This window comes from Montipora foliosa, chromosome 8 (genome assembly GCF_036669935.1).
Source record: "Montipora foliosa isolate CH-2021 chromosome 8, ASM3666993v2, whole genome shotgun sequence".
In the NCBI taxonomy this organism is placed as follows: Eukaryota; Metazoa; Cnidaria; class Anthozoa; order Scleractinia; family Acroporidae; genus Montipora; species Montipora foliosa.
In genome coordinates, this window is record NC_090876.1 from 11,871,072 (window position 1) to 11,891,071 (window position 20,000).

At 41.1% G+C, this 20,000-nt stretch overlaps 1 protein-coding gene across 3 annotated transcripts in view; it reads left to right on the forward strand.

Annotated features, from left to right (window-relative positions):
- Positions 1 to 20,000, forward strand: part of LOC137967820 (sushi, von Willebrand factor type A, EGF and pentraxin domain-containing protein 1-like) — a 34,206-nt gene that overhangs the window by 11,853 nt on the left and 2,353 nt on the right. For all 3 annotated transcript variants that reach the window (XM_068814403.1, XM_068814404.1, XM_068814405.1), the window contains exons 4-5: positions 754 to 876; positions 17,777 to 17,905. In XM_068814403.1, coding sequence (XP_068670504.1) covers positions 754 to 876; positions 17,777 to 17,905 — 252 coding nt within the window. The remainder of the gene's footprint in view (positions 1 to 753; positions 877 to 17,776; positions 17,906 to 20,000) is intronic.

The following is a 20,000-nucleotide window of genomic DNA, read 5'->3' on the forward strand; positions in this document are numbered from 1 at the left end:
ATGTATTATTTTCTCAGGACAGGAAGTAATACATACATCCAGAAGTGATTTCGACCGGATCATATATGTGTACATGCAAATCGGGATATGCTGGTTATCAATACAATTGTAACGATAAAGAAAAAATCGTGTGGAAAATAATTAGTAACTCATCTTCCAGTTACATCACTGCCAATATGGACACCGTTGATGGCGGCAATGTTCACGTTATTTTCTGTCACACGATAACAAAATTAACACTGCGGCCCTGAATTATTTTTCTAGATGTCAATGAGTGTTCATCGGGAAAACAGACCTGTAGCACTAAAGCAGTTTGTACCAATACCGAGGGTTCATATCACTGCACCTGCAAGAAAGGTTATAGTGGAGACGGACGAAAGTGTTCATTTGAGCTCATAGATGTAAATTCTCTCCTTTAAAATTCAACATAGTAGCTGAATTGGAATGGAGTAGGATTTTTTAATTCTTAACCATCGCTTTATTCCATTCAGTTCGTTTTTGTCATAAATCTCATATCAGACACACTGCGGCAGATATTTGGTGCTGTACAGTTACGAATTAACATAATCCTCCAAGGAATCCTACCCTTTAAAAGAAGTTTTGAAAGGACTGAGATACGCAAAGAACATATTGCTTCTATTTTTAAACTTTGTTTAACAGAAATAAATCGTGTGTTAGACAAGTCGTTTTGTCACTCACCGTTCGTTTTAAAAGTGCCAAGTCAGCCTTTTTGCCCTTTACCTTCGTACCTAGCTATCGACGAATGTTCAGGGGACAAGAACAACTGTGACCCTGATGCAATATGTACCAACATCGAAGGCTCGTACAATTGCACCTGTAAAGAAGGATTTTTTGGAGATGGAAGAAGCTGTGCACGTAAGTTTCTAAAACTACGTTTTGTCATAAATGGCAGGTACAGTTTGTTAAAAAATGATCATTTGATACTCGGTTTGTGGCTCGGTTTGTGGAAAAAAAAAAAGCTTTTCAGGGAAGTCCATTTGAGGGGGCTCTGTCAAGGCAGTAGTATACCAGGCTTTTACACGGCTGCATATCATTTGCATAAAATTTGTATACTGGAAACAGTGTAATATTCCTCCCTAGGTATTGTTATACATGAGATGTAAATAAGGTGTGGGTAACGACGATCTGGCCTGGGAAGAGCCCAGAGACAGGCGAAAATGAAGGTACATGATACCACCCGACTTACTAGGGGGAGGGAGGGTGGGAGGACAAAACATGACCACCCGCGTTCACGGTCTCAACTTGAGTGACAGGGTGTGGCACAAAACACTCCTTCATATACTAAATTATTACAATCCCAAGGGAGTTAATTACCAATGCAAATCTGAGTTTGCATAGTGTAATATTCCTTCCTAGGTATTTTTATACATGAGATGTAAATAAGGTGTGGGGAAAGACGCTATGGCCTTCCCCTAGCAAATACCCAATCTCAACATGGTATTTACCAAGCCAATCACCGAAAAACACCGTTGATAAATCTAGCACCAAAAGACACAACGAGACACCCTTTTCCCAATCCTTACGTAATTTAAATTACACTCTAACGATAATATTTGAAATAATACAATAAAGGTGACAATAACCAATTATGTAATAAGAAACAAAAGAAGTTTTAATTCCACAGAACAGTGCTAGACTCACTGAAAAGCCTGACGAAAAGCCCTCAGATTATTAAGGTGTTTATGTACCCCTCCCGTTTCCAAAGGAAGATCGGCTAGTTTAGCTGCAGCGCCTGCCGGATTCACTACTTGTTTCAACTTAATATAATGCAAGGCCGTTTTGTTACTCCTCCAACCAACATGATCCATAATTTCATGGAGGCTGACACCCTCCAGCGCTAAAGACACCGCTGCACCACTACGGAATCCATGGAGAGTAAAATGACCGCTAGTAAGCCGTTGCGCTAACAAGGAAACATAGAAATTCAACCTAGCTTGAACCGCCGGAGGTTCCAAACAAGCAGATCCAACCCCATTAGATTTGGTGACAGAACGGAAGAGGAAACCTGGGGCGAGACGAATCCCCAGCAGGTTGCAAACATTGACATATAATTCTAAACCCCAAAGAGGGAAAACATTCAGATTAGAACCCCGTCTACAAGCAAAAACATTTGCATCCCGCGACCTGAGTGATTTTGTCCAGACCTGATTGAAGAGAAACCCAGAATTATCAGGAAAACAAAAGATTTCTGATGTTTTAATTTCTAGCAAATCGGCAGCTCGATCACCCGCAAAAAAACATCGCTTTAAAGAGCGCCTGATCTTTGACAAGCACAAAAATTTGGTTTGCGCGTAACCCCCCGCAAACCTTAAGCTGATTCTGAATATACTTTGAAATTACTGCTAAATCACCCACAAGGATAGGTTCAGCTTTCCTAGGGGTACCCCTAGCGCGAAGATGTTGTTCCCTAACATCCGCTAGGTATCGTTTAACTGATCTGCAGGACACAAGGTAACCTACACCTACAAGAGAGTGCCATTCCACACCTCTACCGTTGTCAGCAAATATCCACCTAAGCTTCCCAATCAGGGAGTCAACGGTACCAAACTTTAGCCCTTAGGACAATCACAAGGAAGACCTTATGGACCTTAGTTCTTCCTCCTCTATCTTTCCAAACAAGAAAGATGATAACGTGAAAAGGAAGAGCATTGGTTAACGATTTGGGAATGGATAGGCTCTCTAGAAATTGAAATAAGTACTTTTCTGTCGAACATAACGTGAAGAAGACCGCTGATCCAAAAGAACCTGCAGGCGCTGTGAAAAACTTTCCTCGTCAACCTTGAGTGTTGCACCCTCGCTGGGCTGCCCTCCAGAGCGCCTTGCATAGCCACATTGTTGACAGAATTGAAAATCCTCATCGTTAGGAGGACAGCAAGACGGACAAGATACTGAAGGCGAGTACAATCTGGGAACTCTGGGGAGCGTCTGGAAAAAGAAAAACACCCTAAACTTCAAACTCAATACGTCCGATAGCGTACTATATATTGAAATCGTGCAAGACGCACAGCCCACAAATCCACTGGGCAAGGAACGGCCCTATAGCCACCCTTTGAGGGAGACAAAAGAACGTTCATGTCCCCTCTCTTTCAAAGACACAGATTATCAGAGGCACGGGCCATCAATTCAGCCCACCAATACTTCCGGGGAGAGAACAAAGGAAGTACTGTAACAATTGTAAATGGAATACAAATACTATAAAGGAATTTCAAAACCGCACCAATAAGCGAAAAGGAAGGAAAAACATAATGGTTAGACATACAGTCCATTGCGCGCAACTCCTGACAAAAAAGATTCACACCCCTTGACTGAGGGCTGGGAAACGGAGAAAAGTGAGGTAAGCGATAACAATCTCTACCCCTGACAGCATTGAACTCCAAGGCCAAAAGATCAAATGAAAGACCATGAGCACCACCGAAGGCTCTATCAATAGCCTCAAATGCAGTCAAAGAAAGCGCCGAGTCACAACGAGAAAGGCGTCTAGAAGGATCATCCGCCAGATTCTCTCCGGAAGGAACGTATAGCAAGTTTAGTTGGATATTACGGGACGCCAATTCAAAAAACAATTGCTTCGTCACCGACGTCAACTGAGAGGAAGACTTACTACCCTGTCCTCCCAAGACGTCAATTACCACCTTGCTGTCAACGCGGGCGTCAATCCGACAGTTATGAATGGAGTCCAGTAAAGCTTTAATCGCATACACCAAAGCAAGCATCTCCTTAGACGAAATAAAGAGACTGAGTTGATCGCTAAACTAATAATCGCCAAGGGCCTGGTCACCTGACGGAGAGTGAATGACACACCCCCAACCATGCCCTGACGCATCCGTGGAGAGAGTTAAACTGTGATGTTTCTCATCCCTCCACGGGGGCCATTGCTCCCAATTATCGAAGAAACGCCAATGCGCTATTTTCGACAAAGAGACCATGCCATCGGAGTTTACCAATGAAATAGCTCTACTTACGTCTCTGATAAGACGTTTAGCGGCCGGAACAGCCAACGAAAAAGAAATACATTTCCCTTGAAACCTCTTTAAAGTTTTTAGAGGGGCAGTAGAAGACTTCCCACCAAGGATACTTTCTCTAAGTCGGGAAAACGACTCAATCTTACGCTCGGGAATTAAGAGCGATTGCTTTGTAGAATCTACAATGAAACCCAAATATTGTACAGACGTAGTAGGGTACAAGACGGGTTTCTTAATGCCAATAGTGTAACCAAGTTCCACTAGAACAGACAAGACTACAAACAAAGCACCTCTAGCCGCGCTCAATCGAAAGTTGGCGGACCTCTTCTCCGGAGGAACCGACCACGGGCCACAGGATGTTAAGAGTTCGCCATTTAACCGATCGTCGATATACAACGAGCAAGGGATACCCTTAGACCTCAAAAATCCTGACGCCGAAATCCCTATTGTATGGTAAACGGAAGGTGATATCTTCCAACCAAACGGTAAAGTAGTGCAAACAAACCACAGACCACCAAAGCTGAAACCAAAATATGATTGCGAAGCTTCTGACAAGAGAACGTGGTCATAGCCAGACTAATCGTCGCACTTCGTCATAAACGAATTTGGGTACACAAAGCGAGTCACATCAGACAATTTGTCAAGAGAACAAGGAGCATCTCTCATCCACAAATTTAAGAATCGAGCGTCCAAACAGAGCCTAGGCTTGGAGGGTTCTACAGTTAACGGAAGAACAAGGTGGATGGGGAGGGTCATCAACACCTACCTCGCCCCAAACCCTAAACGCACCCACCCGTTCTAACTCGATTGATAACCTCATTACTAATGAATTCATTGAATTTTTACAAGAGACATGATTACGAAATTGCTTCTGACGAGGCAAAATTGAAGAATACCGAACTTTCTTACATACACCGGTAAAAGGCTGTGAAAATTTAAAAATATCTACTTTATTCTTAATCCAATCAGAGATAGAGTCCCTTAAGGGGTGTTCTTGGAAGACTAGGTCCCAGGCTTCCAGACTTGATGCAAACCCCCCGGCTATAAAGTATTCGGGGTTTCTTCGGCAAAGACAGTCTAAATCCGAGCATATAATGTCGCTCCCTCCTAAACGGGAACCCCGCTTACATTCACCCAAGAAGCCACACTTCTAGGCTTGACACCTCTTACTTGAAGTTTAAATTCAGCTAAACTGGTACCTCGACTATCCTTTCCCAAATTTGAGTTTGACCGGAGACTCACCTTGCATACGGAACCTGCGCCCGCAGTGCGCGCGGCAGTCAAAACTGTGCTATCCTGTCAGATCCTGTCAATCATTTGCCCCTTCACCGGAAACAGTGCATTTCGGTTGTTCGTAAATGACATTGTTGTTGATCTACGCAAGGACGCGGTCAAAGTCTTTATTCGCGAAGTGAACTCAAATAAATATCGATACGGTTTTGCCGTCTTCTTGCACTTGATTCGAAAATACCAGCCTGAATTCGTCTTAGAATAGTTAGAAAAAGCACAAATAAAAGCCAAAGCACAACAGGTCACGTTCGAATTCTGCTCGCCGACAACCCAAGTTTGTTGACAAAAAAATTGCCACAAAATGTTTTAAATGGTTTTCTGGCCCTTTATTACTATTGGCGCTCACGTTCATTTTAAATGGAGTATCGGGAAAGAAACATTGTCAAGCTGATATTTTTTTCGTGTGAACATACATTTTCACGTAGCGAAAATTTGTATAAGCACTACAAAACGTTTACTAACCATTGCCCGAACGAACACCTTTTAAAAGCTGCAAGGAAGCCGCTGATGAATTTTGCACAAAAACCTCGGCCCCTAACACCGGAAAGCCAGACTTGGAAAGTTTTTCAGTGGAAGGCTCGCTAAGGAAGAGTTTCTAGAGCTTACCCTCCCGCAGGTCGCCAGAAAGGTGCAAACAACAGGGGCACCCAACGAGAATATGGTTCAAAACCTCTAAACATAGCATTGTTAAACGTATTTTAGTATTTAAACGGTAGACATAGGCATATTTTTATCCCCTAAAAATTTTTCATCTGTTCGGATTTCCTAGCTGAAAGTCTAGTAATCCGAAAATTACAGGGTTCAAAACATACCTTTTTGAAAATTCCAGCCAGAAAAAAGGCTCCCGAAAATTCTAGGTGACCTTTTTAGGCCAAAAATCCATTAAAAATGGGCAATTATACCATCTTTTAGATGTTCGAAATTCCTAGGACAGGCAGGCAAGCAAGAAATTTTACAACAAATGTTCCGAAAATTCTAGATCTCAAATCGCCTTCCGAACAGATATTTTCCAAAAATTGACGTTGGGTGCCCCTGAAACAAGCTGGTTCATGTCTGAAAAGAGCAAGATCTAGAAGGGGCAGTCAAAATTGTGTTTCTTTTATTGTGCGAAAATTTATTTTTCCCTCAATCCCAGATAAGAACTTGCTGTGTCTTGCAATTCAACAGTGAATTGCTATTAGGCCAATAAGAGAATCAACATCAACAAAGAGGCACTCCCAGGGGTTTGGGGAAGAAAAGAACATGGCTAATTTAAACTGGTGAACAGAGTAACATACATACATACATACATACATAATCTTTATTTAACGTGGGTAGAAACACTTAGCTGAAGCTATTTTACAGGTTCTCCACAAAATAATATTAAAGAAAAAAAGAAATATATACATAAAAATGTAAGAATATGAATAAAATATCTAGTATCTAAAATTTCAAAATTTAGGTAACTAAAATTTAATGTTCCTCACTGGTTTTTTTAACAATATCAAAATATTTTAGGGAACAAGGGAAGAAAACCAATTTAAATTTTAGGGATCAAAAAGCTGGGAACAAGTTTGAAAGTAATTTGGGGAACAAGGAAACAAAAGCAAATATGTAAAGGGGACAAGGACTCCTCTCCCCAGGTGGGCCTCATCAAATGTCCTGCATCTATCCAACAGCTCAAACAAGCTATTCCAACAATTTTTGAATGACCAACAAGAAAAGAAGACTCTCTTAGAGAAATAGATTATTTATAATAACACTTTAGCATGCGAAACAATGCTCAGATGCTTACGAGCACCCTCATGCCCATGTTTGTAAAAAAGCACCATGAAGTATTCCTTGTGGCTGGCTGGTTTAGGCATTGTTTCATCTTTCAACATTGGGCAAAACCAAATCAACTCCATTCTCAGAGGGCACTGGGGAAAAAGGCTAGAAGAAAAAACTGGCCTTGATCCAATTCTCCCAAGGTAATCTTTACAGAATAAGATCATAGAAGGAACACTTTTGAGTGCCAACCTTAAGCCTTTTAAAACAAGTGCAAACAATATTAATAGTCTTTAAATTCACAAAATATCAAACACCATATTTTAGTCTCATATTCAATTAGATTTGGCTGCAATGTTCCTTAAAACTATGCAGAACTATCTACCATAAAATGTGGAACATTTCCTGCCTATCTAAATATGCCGCAAAAGGGCTCCAAAAAGCAACCAGTTAAGTTTTTAGAATAAGATACACAATACCTAAAAAATAAATTACTTGATGTGATCAAGACATTGAATGACCAAGCAATAAACAAATGGCAGCAATGTATGTTAGGTTCACAAAGTGGGAAAAAATATTCCTCAACTGATGTTTCAATATGCATTTAAATAAATTTTCTATCAACAATTCAAGGGACTGACTTTTCACTGGTATTGATTTACATTTCCATGATAAGTTTGAAAGTGAATCTGGTAACCACAGTGCCCTATGAAATGGGAAATAACTTAAACAAACTCTTTAAACTAACATTTTACAAGGGACACCATTATTGATGCCCTGCGAAGAACAAAGATTAAATTGAAAGAAGAGTTGGTCTGGAGTTTATCCACAATGGACAGTTAGTGGCTGCATTCACCAATGTAGAGAACAAACACATTAAGTTTCTTGTCAAGCAACCAGGTGTTCAAGGAGCTATTCAATTTCCAAAGAACTATGGTAGTGTGCAAAAGTATCTGGGTGAATTCGGGTACCTGGCATGAAACTGAAACTTGTGGAGCCAAACAACTTGTTGAGCTTGGTACTTAAACTGGGTAGATAATTATGTCTACAAATATTGTCTATTCAACCAACAGTTTCTCCTAATTTTGTGTAACATTCACTTAATGGTTCCTTAATAAAAAAATCGCTAATTCAATTAAGGATTCAAGTCCTTTGAAATCATCAAAGTTACTTTGTGCCACCAGGAACAAACGAAAAAGTACAAGCACTGAAGACAAACAGCTCACGAAAGGCAGGACTCCGTTTAAAACAGCAAAACGGACGGGGGATCCTCGAGTCACTAAAAAGTGCTGCATGCTACGTAGATGTTTGCAGAACGATCGCAAGTTGTAATCACTGAAAGAAAACTCCAATCCAGATCTGATAGACGATGGTCGTGCAAGACTCACCAAGCACATGGAACACCCGACAGGATTGTTTGTTGTCTGGCACAGCAGATGAACGAAAAATTGTTCCCCTCACTATTAAGTTCCAACCCAAGACCAATCTTGCCCAAATACAACAACAATTTGGGCAGCAGGCAAGCTCATCACAAGCCACCGAAGTTGGCATAAAGCAGCATAGCGCTTCACCTGAAGTTCGATCATGATCGACACAAACAAGAGCTGAAAAAACTTCATATGGTCAGACGACCAAATGTGATTGATCAGTTATCGGACATCAAAGTGCTGAACAGTACAAACCAAGGGATTTCGTCGTAAAAATGTTCACTCAGCAACGTCTTCTTCTTCTACAGAATAAAGTTCAAAAGCGATCCTGGTTGTTATTCACATGCTAGACCAATCCATAAACTGGATAAAGTGGATTGGTAAATTGATTGCCAGAACAATGAGTCATTTCTGTCTCGCTGAGTTCAAAAAGCGACGGTCAAGAGAGTCACAAGGCTGAGCGAATGTCCACCGATCTAACCAATCAGAATGTAAACAATTGGCGTGACGTCGGATAGCACAAGGATAGCACAGTTTTTCCCTCTCGCTGAATTCTGATTGGACAGTTTAAATTTCAGTAGCTCTCGCCGTATGCAAGGCATGTCTTAGCGCAGAAAAATAGCAAAAACGGAACTCACCCCAAAGAAAAGAAAAAAAAAGGGAAAGTTGCAGAATTAAATTATCCTATGTTGAGTGAAAATATCAAAATGTGACTTCTATAGAGTAAATAAGAAACGGGGTTCCCGATCAGGAGAGAGCAACCACATACGTCTGAAAACAGAACGTTTAGTGGCTACTGTATGCGGCAGACCAGCAGGAGTTGCTCGGCCCGACCCAGAACCAAGAAAAAATTACAAAAAAAAATTTGCAGGAAGATAGGTATGCCAACCTACTGTATATTCTACACTGCATTTATTACTCAACGCAAAGGAAATTCAACCACGAAGATGATTCGATAAACTAAAGCCCTCTAAATAACAAACCACTTTTTTTGTTTCTGTTTTTGTTAAACTAACCAAAATTGGATACAAATAACCTGTGACTTTCACGAAGCAATACAAACAAATGACCCAAACAGAAAAGTATTCACCAAAACACAATTTACTCAAATTTCCTATAGGAAATCAATCACACAAGTACTCAACTACAGCCGCTAAATCAGCACCATTCTACATCGAATTAAAAGAAAAAATCATAAAATTATATTGCCCCAAACGACCAGAAACTCACTATGATATTATAAATAGCATTCTCAAACAGAATCCTTCTCTCTATTAGAATTATAGTCACCATAGGTAAAGAAAAACCACAAACATGAAAAGCCAACAAGACTGAACAATCCAGAAAAATATATCATCTTTAAAAAAAAAAAAAACATGAATTGCCCACAGCAATAACGAAAGACGCAATATAGAGCACTACACACCACCGGTAAATCTCTTGAGTTAACCAACATTTTTAAGTCCACAGCCAGAAAATTCTTTAGAACTTACCAACATTTACCAACAAAAGAAACACCCCAACATTCTAGAATGCCGTATCGCTTGAAAAACTTAATCCAATGAAAATTGAACCGCACAAGAGTTACGAAATGAAAGCTTGAATACTTTATCCCCTGACGCCTCACAGGCAAAACAACTCACAAATTTAGCCCCACCAGGCACATCTCAAAGGCCAGTATCTCGTATTATTATTCATTCAAAATATTTCCCCGTTTCTGATTGGTTAAAACCACACGCATAATTCACCATATACAGCTGCTGTTCACCAAATTTGGAAAGAAACTTCGTCATATTGAATCAATGACGTCAAAAGTGCAGCCTGCTGCAGATTATTGAACCGATGACGTCAAAATGACGTCAAAAGTGCAGCCCGCTGCAAATTATTGAACCGTTGACCGAAAAAAGCTGGGGACGAGATTGTGTTATTTTTGTTGAGCAGAAAAATGGCTGCGAGTATGTTTAGAAGTTTGAGCGAAGAAAATATTTTGAATGAATAATGAAGCAATTATTGAATTCGGCTTTCGTAGAATATAAAGTATTCTGCAGATCTCGGAGGATGTTATCCACCTCGGCCTTCGGCCTTGGTGGATAACACCCTCCTCGACCTGCAGAATTCTTCATATCCTACTCAGCCTCGTTCAATAATTGCTAATACTTCAAAGGTAGCCTCACCAGGCAGGCCTCTCAGGCAAAAACCTCACAGGCAAAAACCCATGAGTTGAATTCAACAGTGTAAAAATCAAGGTAGACAAATTGCTAAAAGTGTAGCCCCGCCAGGCACGCCGCACAGGCCATTAACCCCACAAGCAAAATAAACTTCAACATGTCCTCGCACGTAAGCCAGACAAACGACGCCCCACCAGGCAAGCCACACGGGTTAAATAATTAAAACGGACTATAAGGTTCCTAGAAAAAAAACGAGAACTAATACTAGACGCAATAGAACCCATGGCAAGAGATGATATGGTACCGAAGGTTGAGCTTGTGGGACCACTGGTTGAGCCTGAGGCTGTCCCGCCGCCTGGTGAACCTGGTTATCGCCCGGTTGCTGGGCTTGAATTTGCTCTGGAGCTTGAACCTGTTCTTGGCGCGCCTGAACCTGGTCCGGTAAGGCTTGAGGGCTAGCAACCTGCTGTTCCACCGGAACGACCAGCCTTGGCTGTTGTTCATCCGCCATTCTAGTAAGTCGGGTGGGTATCACAAATGGCAACGAGACCACCCGCGTTCACGGCCTCAACTTGAGTGACAGGGTGTGGCACAAAACACTCCTTTATATACTAAATTATTACAATCCCAAGGGAGTTAATTACCAATGCAAATCTGAGTTTGCATAGGGAGTTTGTACGGGAATGGGCATCAGACCGGACGTGCCCTAAAATGATGCCATAGGGTGTCACACCAGACCGGAAATGCCACGTCAGTTGTCACAGGCTAAAATCACGCCAAATTAACTATGACCTAAAGAGCATGATCCAATCACAACCACACCACATGACCTCACCAAAAACCAATCAGAAACAACCAATGAAAACACGAGAAAATCAAATTTTTAGCGGTGCTACGCGCGCGCGCGCGCGCGCAGAGCACCATCGTTAAGAAAATATGGTAAACACTCTTATTCTTCGGCCATTTCAATTTGAGTAAAAATAAAAAACAAACTGCGGTTATAAACATAACCAGACAACGCATGTTGAACTTTTTATGAACTTGACGTTGCGTATGCTCCAACATACAACTTCAAAAGTAACGATTACCTAAAGTACAATTTAATTTAAACACGAAGACTAATACCAAATAAGGAAAGTAATGACAATGAGAAAATTAATTTAAAAAAAACCGACCTAGTTAAATCTGCTTGAGAAACTATAAATAGCTAGTTGAGAAGAAGTTTTTCGCTGCCAACATTTTCATTAAGCGCTGGTTTTAAATCGCGAATCAACAAGGTTTCCTTAATTTTACAATGTATATCAGACTGTCCAGTGGCTAAAATGTCAAAATGATCCCATTTAATCCTGTGGCCTGTTTGGGCAGAGGCAGCCCAGGTTCGCGTCACTAGAGAGCGTGTAATAATTAATTACTAGTGGGAAGATGACCTTTGAGTGCAAGCGGTCTTGGGTTACAGGCAGCCGTGGAAAATTTAAACGCGTTATAAGACTTCGTATGGGAAATAAAATACCGTCGATTATGAAGCCTAAAAAAACGCTCAATTTAACGTTTATTCAATAAAATGGATAAAACTGACTCACCTCTGGTGTATTCTTGTACGTTTTGGTGCTTATTTTAACGTTTCGGGAATTCCGTGTTTTCACTGTCCTAAGACGAAGTCAAGGCAGCACACTAGGATTTCGACCCTAAGCTCGCGTAGTCAGCTCAGAGGCGGTTTGCGCCTCGAAAATCCATCCAAGCCGAGATTTTTCACGCAAAGCTAAAGCCCCATCATTTGCGAACCTCGGTGATTATTACAATTACAATTATTAGCTATTAGTCTCTCCCCTCGGGGATTTTCAGGACTAATTTACAATGTTTTTGGGGGACTTTAGCCAGACTGCTTATTACACAGTTTACAACTTTTATTTTAGGAAGTGAAAGATGCCCCCGTCCAGATAAGGTCAGACCACAACACCGGGGACTACGTCCTCTACTCTAATCGAATAGTGAGTGGGTTCTTTAACGTCCCATATTATTTAATTTCCAACAAGGGTTATGAGACGGGACTCCGGTTTACAGTCCACATCCGAGAAGACTTGAAAGTCTAACCATTTGCAGATGTAATTACAAAGGCACCACATTCTCCTCAGTTATTTTAAGACCCTGAGTGTTGGTCCGGCCGGAGTCGAACTCACGACCTCCCACATGACAGCCCGATGCTCAACCAACTGAGCCACCGGTGCGCGGTGGTAGCACCAAAACGCACAAGAATACACAACACAACGGCTCCCTGTAACCCAACACCGCTTGCACTCAAAGGTCATCTTCCCACTAGTAATTAATTATTACACGCTCTCTAGTGACGCGAACTTGGTCTATGGTTTGGGTCATATGATCAGCAACGGCAGAAGAATGGCTGTTACTCGTCAGCGCTCTGAAATGTTCCGTTTTCCTGTCCTGTAATCGACGTTTTGTTTTCTCGATATAGTAATCATCACAATCCCAGCAGCTAGCCTTATAAACTACTTTAGACCTAAGGGAGCGGCTGAGTCTGTCTTTATAGAGGAATAAAGACTTAATTCGGCGAGTGTTTCTGAAAATAATCTTGGGATTAAAACAACCATAGAACTTGTAAATACATGATTTAAGCTGTTGAGTGACAATTTTTCTTTGAATACCTAGATAAGGTAAAACAATGAAAATTCCTTTTTTGGGCACTGTAATAATATCCTTAGGTTTGTTTCGGTGTTTATTGACTACATCGTTCATGTTATAAGAAATAATACCAAGGGGGTACCCATTGCGTGACAAATGCCTCTTGAGATCATCTAAAGCAGACTGTGGCAGACAGGGTGATGAACAGATTCGCAGACAACGATAAGTGAGTGTGCGGATGAGGTTAATTTTGTATATCCGGGGCGTAAAAGAATCCCATTGAGTGTAGAGTCCAGTGAACGTTTCTTTCGGTAGATGGAAGTGGAAAAAGAGTAGATGGTAACCCATCGATGCGAGAAAATTTGGTTTTGGTCACCGGACGACCGTACGTCCACCCCTCCATGTATGCCAATGTGACCAGTATCACGTGACCATGTCACGTGAGTCCCAGTAATCCTGGTTGATTTGTGTCAACTATGTGGAACGTCAGCTCTTTTTCTGCATTTGCTTTGTACGTCACTGGCAGTTTTGAAATGCCAACAACTGTTAGCTTGTCTTCAAAGTAGCTGACTAGTTTGTGTGTACATGGATCAATGCATGGGTTGCTTCCAGTTATCGTCTTAAGTTCTCTGGCCAGGAAAAGATGTTGACTTGAGATCCCGTGTGTACCTCAAGTCTTAACCTGTCCTTATACTGGCAATATCACGGAACGTTCATCATTTTGAACTTCAACCTTGGTGGTGATGGCTCGAACAAACAGGTTTGTGTTGCAGTGGTATTCTTTGGTTTCTTCTTCAAGCCCATGAACTTTCTTTCGTGACCTGCACATTCTCCGGAAATGATGCTGTCTCTGCCAACTGTGTCACGTCTTTCCATACGCGAGGCATTTTGTCACGCCATGTCTTGTTCCGCAATTCCTGCAGTAAAACATCTTGTTTGCAGCTGGTTTTTCCTTCTTGTCTGAAAGCTGCTTTTTGAGGACTGATTTCCTCTTCTCCTTGCCAATACCATCTACTAACGAGTCACTTTCCTGTTATTGAAGTTGCTTTTCTGTCATTTCCGCTGATCTAACCACGTCTAGAGCTTTTTCAAGGGTCAGTTCTCGTACTCTGAGCAATCTTTCCCTCGTCTTGCAATTATTTACACCAAGCAGAATTGGATATATGACGAGAGTTCCTTAGTTCCAAATTCACAGGTTTCACTCAATTTTCTCAGTACAGTCACATATTGGTCGATAGTTTCGCCGCTCTCTTGAGCCCTTGAGAAGAACTTGTATCTTTCGTAACTGACATTCGTCTTGGTTCACAGTGTTCTTCAAATTTCTGTAATACCTTGTCAATCTTTGTGTCATCACTTTCTGTGTCCCACGTTAGTGTGTTGAAAACATCGGTAGCATCATTGCCGATGACTGTTAGTAGCGTGGTCACTCTCGTCGCACTTTCTTTCTTGTTTATTCCAGTGGCAATTTCATAATCAATAAACTTCTGTTTGAACGTCTTCCAATTTTCGGAGGTATTTGTGTGTACATGGATCAATGCATGGGTTGCTTCCAATTATCTTCTTGAGTTCTCTGGCCAGGAAAAGATGTTGACTTGAGATCCCCGTGTGTAGCTCAGGTCTTAACATATCCTTATACTGGCAATATCACGGAACATTCATCATTTTGAACTTCAACCTTGGTGGTGATGGCTCCAACAAATAGGTTTGTGTTGCAGTGGTATTCTCTGGTTTCTTCTTCAAGCACATGAACGTTCGTTCGTGACCTGCACATGCTCCGGAAATGATGCTGTTTCTGGCAATTATGGCACGTCTTTCCATACGCGGGGCATTTTGTCACGCCATGTCTTGTTCCGCAATTCCTGCAGTAAAACATCTTGTTTGCAGCTGGTTTTTCCTTCTTGTCTGAAAGCTGCTTTTTGAGGACTGATTTGCTCTTCTCCTTGCCAATAACATCTACTAATGAGTCACTTTCCTGTTCTTGTAGTTGCTTTTCTGTCATTTTCGCTGATCTAACCACGTCTAGAGCTTTTTCAAGGGTTAGTTCTTGTACTCTGAGCAATCTTTCCCTCGCTTTGCAATTCATGATTTACACCAAGCAGAATTGGATACATGACGAGAGTTCCTTAGTTCCAAATTCACAGGTTTCACTCAATTTTCTCAGTACAGTCACATATTGGTCGATAGTTTCGCCGCTCTGTTGAGCCCTTGAGAAGAACTTGTATCTTTTCGTAACTGACATTCTTCTTGGTTCACAGTGTTCTTCAAATTTCTGTAATACCTTGTCAGTCTTTGTATTAGCGAGAATACACAAAGAGTAGTAGCGAGAATACACCGTTTCGACAATTTAATCAGTCCTAGCACAATTTTTACCTGGACCTTATTAAATCCCACGAGTTTCCTACAGTTCAGTGATAGAGCATCCGAACTAGTAATCGGAAGATCATAGGTTTGACTCCTGCGAAATATTATCGCTTCATAAGGAGAGGGGCATTTTTCGGTCTGCGCGTGCGCGACTTTGAAATCTCTTATGGGCGTATCCGCTGGCCCGCCATTAGCACCAACCAAAATAATGGTGGTCTTCCTTGTTTCGAGTTCGTGTCGTTATCTGTGTCGTTTATCTTCCTTGCCTCACGTGTAGACGGTGTCAAACGATCGAGAAAACGGTTGGGCTGTTTATGGCAAAAAGTCACAGCAAAGTACGTTCGAGTAATAAGGGAAAACCAAGTTGTTTTAGTGTGGAACTCTCAAGGAGTCAGTAATCTTTATAAGACTTAAGTTATTTGCGAAAGTTGCAGAATTCGCAGGGCTCTTCAAACACACATAAGTAGACTAGACAGACATTTTACCGCGTTAGGTTTGATTCCAACCTACGTGTTTACCTATCACTGTACTCTCTTCTGCTCTGTTGGGCATTCTTGTTTGAAATGTGTTAAAATATCAAGAATTTCAGCTCCATTCTGAAAATAAATGTTCACACCCAAAGTTCACGGCAGCTTGCCTTTTTTGGTTTCAAGTTTGTTGGCATGAACGTGAACGAGCGTGAACAACGAACCGAAAACAGCAGCTTTGGCCAAATTATGGTCTGAGTAAACAGCCAGAAAATAGAGTGTTGGTAATTTTACCACGGGAAAATGTTTAGAAATTGTGGAAAGTTTGACGCTTCTGACAGAGTGTCAGTCAGGTTAAGTCTTGGTTTCGTGTATTGCATGGAGCACCTCCCATTTGAAAATTACTTAGCTTACATGGTGTTAGCTTCAGGGAACTAGAGCAAGATAGCTGGTTAAGGTTTTGAGTTTAAGCACGTCCCCAAATCCCTGGGGAACTAAATGTGAGGACCTGAAACAAATAACCACTGTCTAATGGCATAGCAAGGTCTATGATGCCCATGTTGTACTTGAACAAGCTGCCATCTTGAACCTTGTACAACTGTCTCAATCTGAATGATCCTTCTCTGTGTTCATTTCCAAAGAATCAGACCACCGGTATTCAAGTTGAAAATGACAAACAGGAAATTAGTAAGTTCTGACTAGACCAGGCCCAGGGAACAAAGCGATGTTAAGATTGACACACCAAAGAGAATTCCTTTTCTAATATCAAGCCCCAAGCTTTTTAAACTTTTACAAGTATAGAACTAAAATATAATGTAATTTGTTAGTCCTTCGGAAGTATAAGATAAGAGGAAATGGTCAACAACTGTATTCACAATAAATGGATATACTCGTATACTCATATACATATTTTTTGAGCAAATTGAATCTCAATTTGTAAATAAAACACTCTCAAGTCAAGATTTGGCCTCAATTAATGCCTATGAAACTAAGAAACGCTTTCATCAAATCACTCTGCAATAATACAAACACAACTTCGACTTCTTGAAACTTACCTCGTTTAATTGATTTCTTTCTTAGCCATCTTGATTGAAAGAGGAAGCCCCGTCACTCTGCTGTGCTTCACATGAAAAAAAAACTATTTTGTTCAGACTTTGATCTCCAAATACCGCCAATCAAAGCGACAGCAAATTCTGCTAAAGCTTTCAGTGATAGAACTGTTGTTGAACTAATAAACTTTCTTTCAATTTTTCTTGAACTGTGTTTCCAAAGCACCGATATTCAATTATAAATACCGCACAACACATCCCTTAAAACAAAATGGCGCCGCACTGTGTTCGAGCTTCAATGGCTCGCCCACGCGCGGACAGAATGCCCATCTGCTCTCTTCATATCAAATTCCTGTCACGTGACACGTTTCACAGATCACATGCGATAATTTTTGGGTTGATTTGACATCCAATTCAGACTCTCAAAGACTAATAAACCCTGCACATTTAATAATTACCATTGGCGTGAAGAATGGTCATTTTCGGCAAATATAGAAATAATGGGGTTGTTGTTTTCTTTTTTGTGAGCTATTCACTAAAAAACCGTCAAACATACGACGAAAATGCCGAGTAATACATGCGGTATGTCAATAGCACGCTGCTGCTTATGGGTTCTCCAGTAACAACATATTTTTATTCCAACATCAGGAGCAACGTCTTGCAAGCACATCCGGGATATGGATCTCTCCAATCGGAAAGAAGACGGATATTACTGGATCGACCCCGCCAGTAATGGAATTGATCTGAAAGTTTTCTGTGATATGACTACTGACGGAGGTAAGAGATAAGAAATACCTTGCTACGATTAACTATACCGTAAGTACAGAACCACCCTATACTGCTAAGGAACCCGACTCAAATGAGTGATACATATTTGAATTATCTGAAAACTGCCTTCGCTTACTCTCGCCCAATAAACTAGAACTCGTACATCTAACATTGTCTAATCAACCCTAACTTATAGCGCGCACCAAAAATGTCAAGTCTCCTTGGAATCTTAAGTTCCTTTATAACTGCTTAAGTTAGTCAACTAGCTGCGATGATCTTTCTATCTGCGATGATCTTTCTATCTCATGCTGAAAGTATCTCTCACTCGTTCGCTTCGCTTACTCGTGAGAGATACTTTCATCACTCGAGGATAAAATTCGTATCCCCGCACGGCCATGTAATATCCTCTGTGTTTCATAATTAATTGAGGAAAGTGAGTGTAGTCCTGAAGACTAATTAGGATGACACTGACTGACGTTTCGACAACCTGACAGGAAGTCTGTCAGTGTGTTGTCCTCTTTAACACATTAGGGCCGTTTATACGACAGAAAATAAGCCGCGAGTTGCTCTGGCCGCGGCTTACATAAGACGCAAACGCCCCGTATAAATGGTACAAAATCTACGTTCACGCCTTTCTCAAGCCGCGGGTTATCTTGGCCTGGGAGTTTGTACTCGTATAAATAGTTCCTTTCCGCGTATTATGTACGCCGCGGCCAGAGTAAGCCGTATAAACGGCCCTATTGACTCCTGGTATTTTAATCGTCAATGAGGGATGGTTCAGGAGTCAATGCTTCAAACCATTTGACGATTTTAACAAGGTGTTTCTTGCAGAATGCTTTGGTTATTATGTCGGTCATTACCGAAAATTCCAGGTGTACTGACAAGTGTACAATCCCAAGTGTATAGCTGCTAAAAGCGCGCGCTCGACTAATCGCCGTAACCTTCCAGCAGCACGTAATCTGAATAGAGCAGTTTTCAACTGAGTGTCGTAAAACAAATACCAAAGTAATTAATTACTTCGACCAATCACAGTTGTGCAAACAGCGCAATGAACCAATCCAATTTCGTAGCAATTCCACGTAACTTGCTCAAGGCTCGCGAAAAATTGCGCGTGCAAATTGCAATGGTTTTGCGTTTTCTTTTCGTTGGTTGATAAACTGGCGCGATATTTTCAAACCAATCACCAAGCGTAGCTTTTTTTAATCCCATAATTACTTTGACAGTCATTTGAAAATCGCTCTATGACGGTACTGATATTGATTTATAACATGTGGATGAGGATACCATGTGGGTACAAGGTTAAAATGACAGGGGCACCCAACGACCAATTTGTTGTAAAATGTATTATTATACCCCAGTTAATGAAAATAAATGTTATTAAGGCATTTTCAGGTGTTTTTCAGTGTTGCTGGGAAAACATTATCTGTTCCTTTTTCCCAGCAAGACACACAAGAAATTTCTCAGCCAGCTAGATAAAATTGGTTGGTTTCCCAGCCAGCTGATCAAATTTATTTCCCAGCCAGGAATTCCGTGCGCTTTCAAATCCGTCGATCCAAAACGACCGAACAAAAGCGACAAAACCGGGACAAAACAGGTTTTTTCCGCAAGCGCAATCACTCTGACCAGCCGTCGTATGTTTGTGACTATTCTCAGGGAGAGGGAAGGGGCTGTTTTTTTTTTTTTTTCTTTTTTTTTTAGTCGTCCTCAGTCTTCAGAGTTTCTACAGCCAGCTCGGTTTGAAATTCTAGAAAGAGTCAGTAATTCCCAGGCAAAATCTCAATCAATAACAAAATTCCCCAGCCAGCTCATCGAAACACCTGTATTTTTGCCAGCCCGCAAGATTCCTCTGGGGAACAGATAATGTGAGGAACAGATTTTGGTGCCCCTGAAATGATGTGGGTTCAAACTGTGACAAAATAAAAAGTTACAACCGTAATAGACTAGTTTTGCAAAGCACAGAGAAACGATAAAAGACGATAGAATTACACTAACAGGAAACGATGATACTTTCATGTTACGACTATTAGGAAACTTAGTGAACGGAAACTGCTCGATAAGCAGAAAGATTTAGACTCAGACAGCTTAATAGCGAACTGCGGGTAGC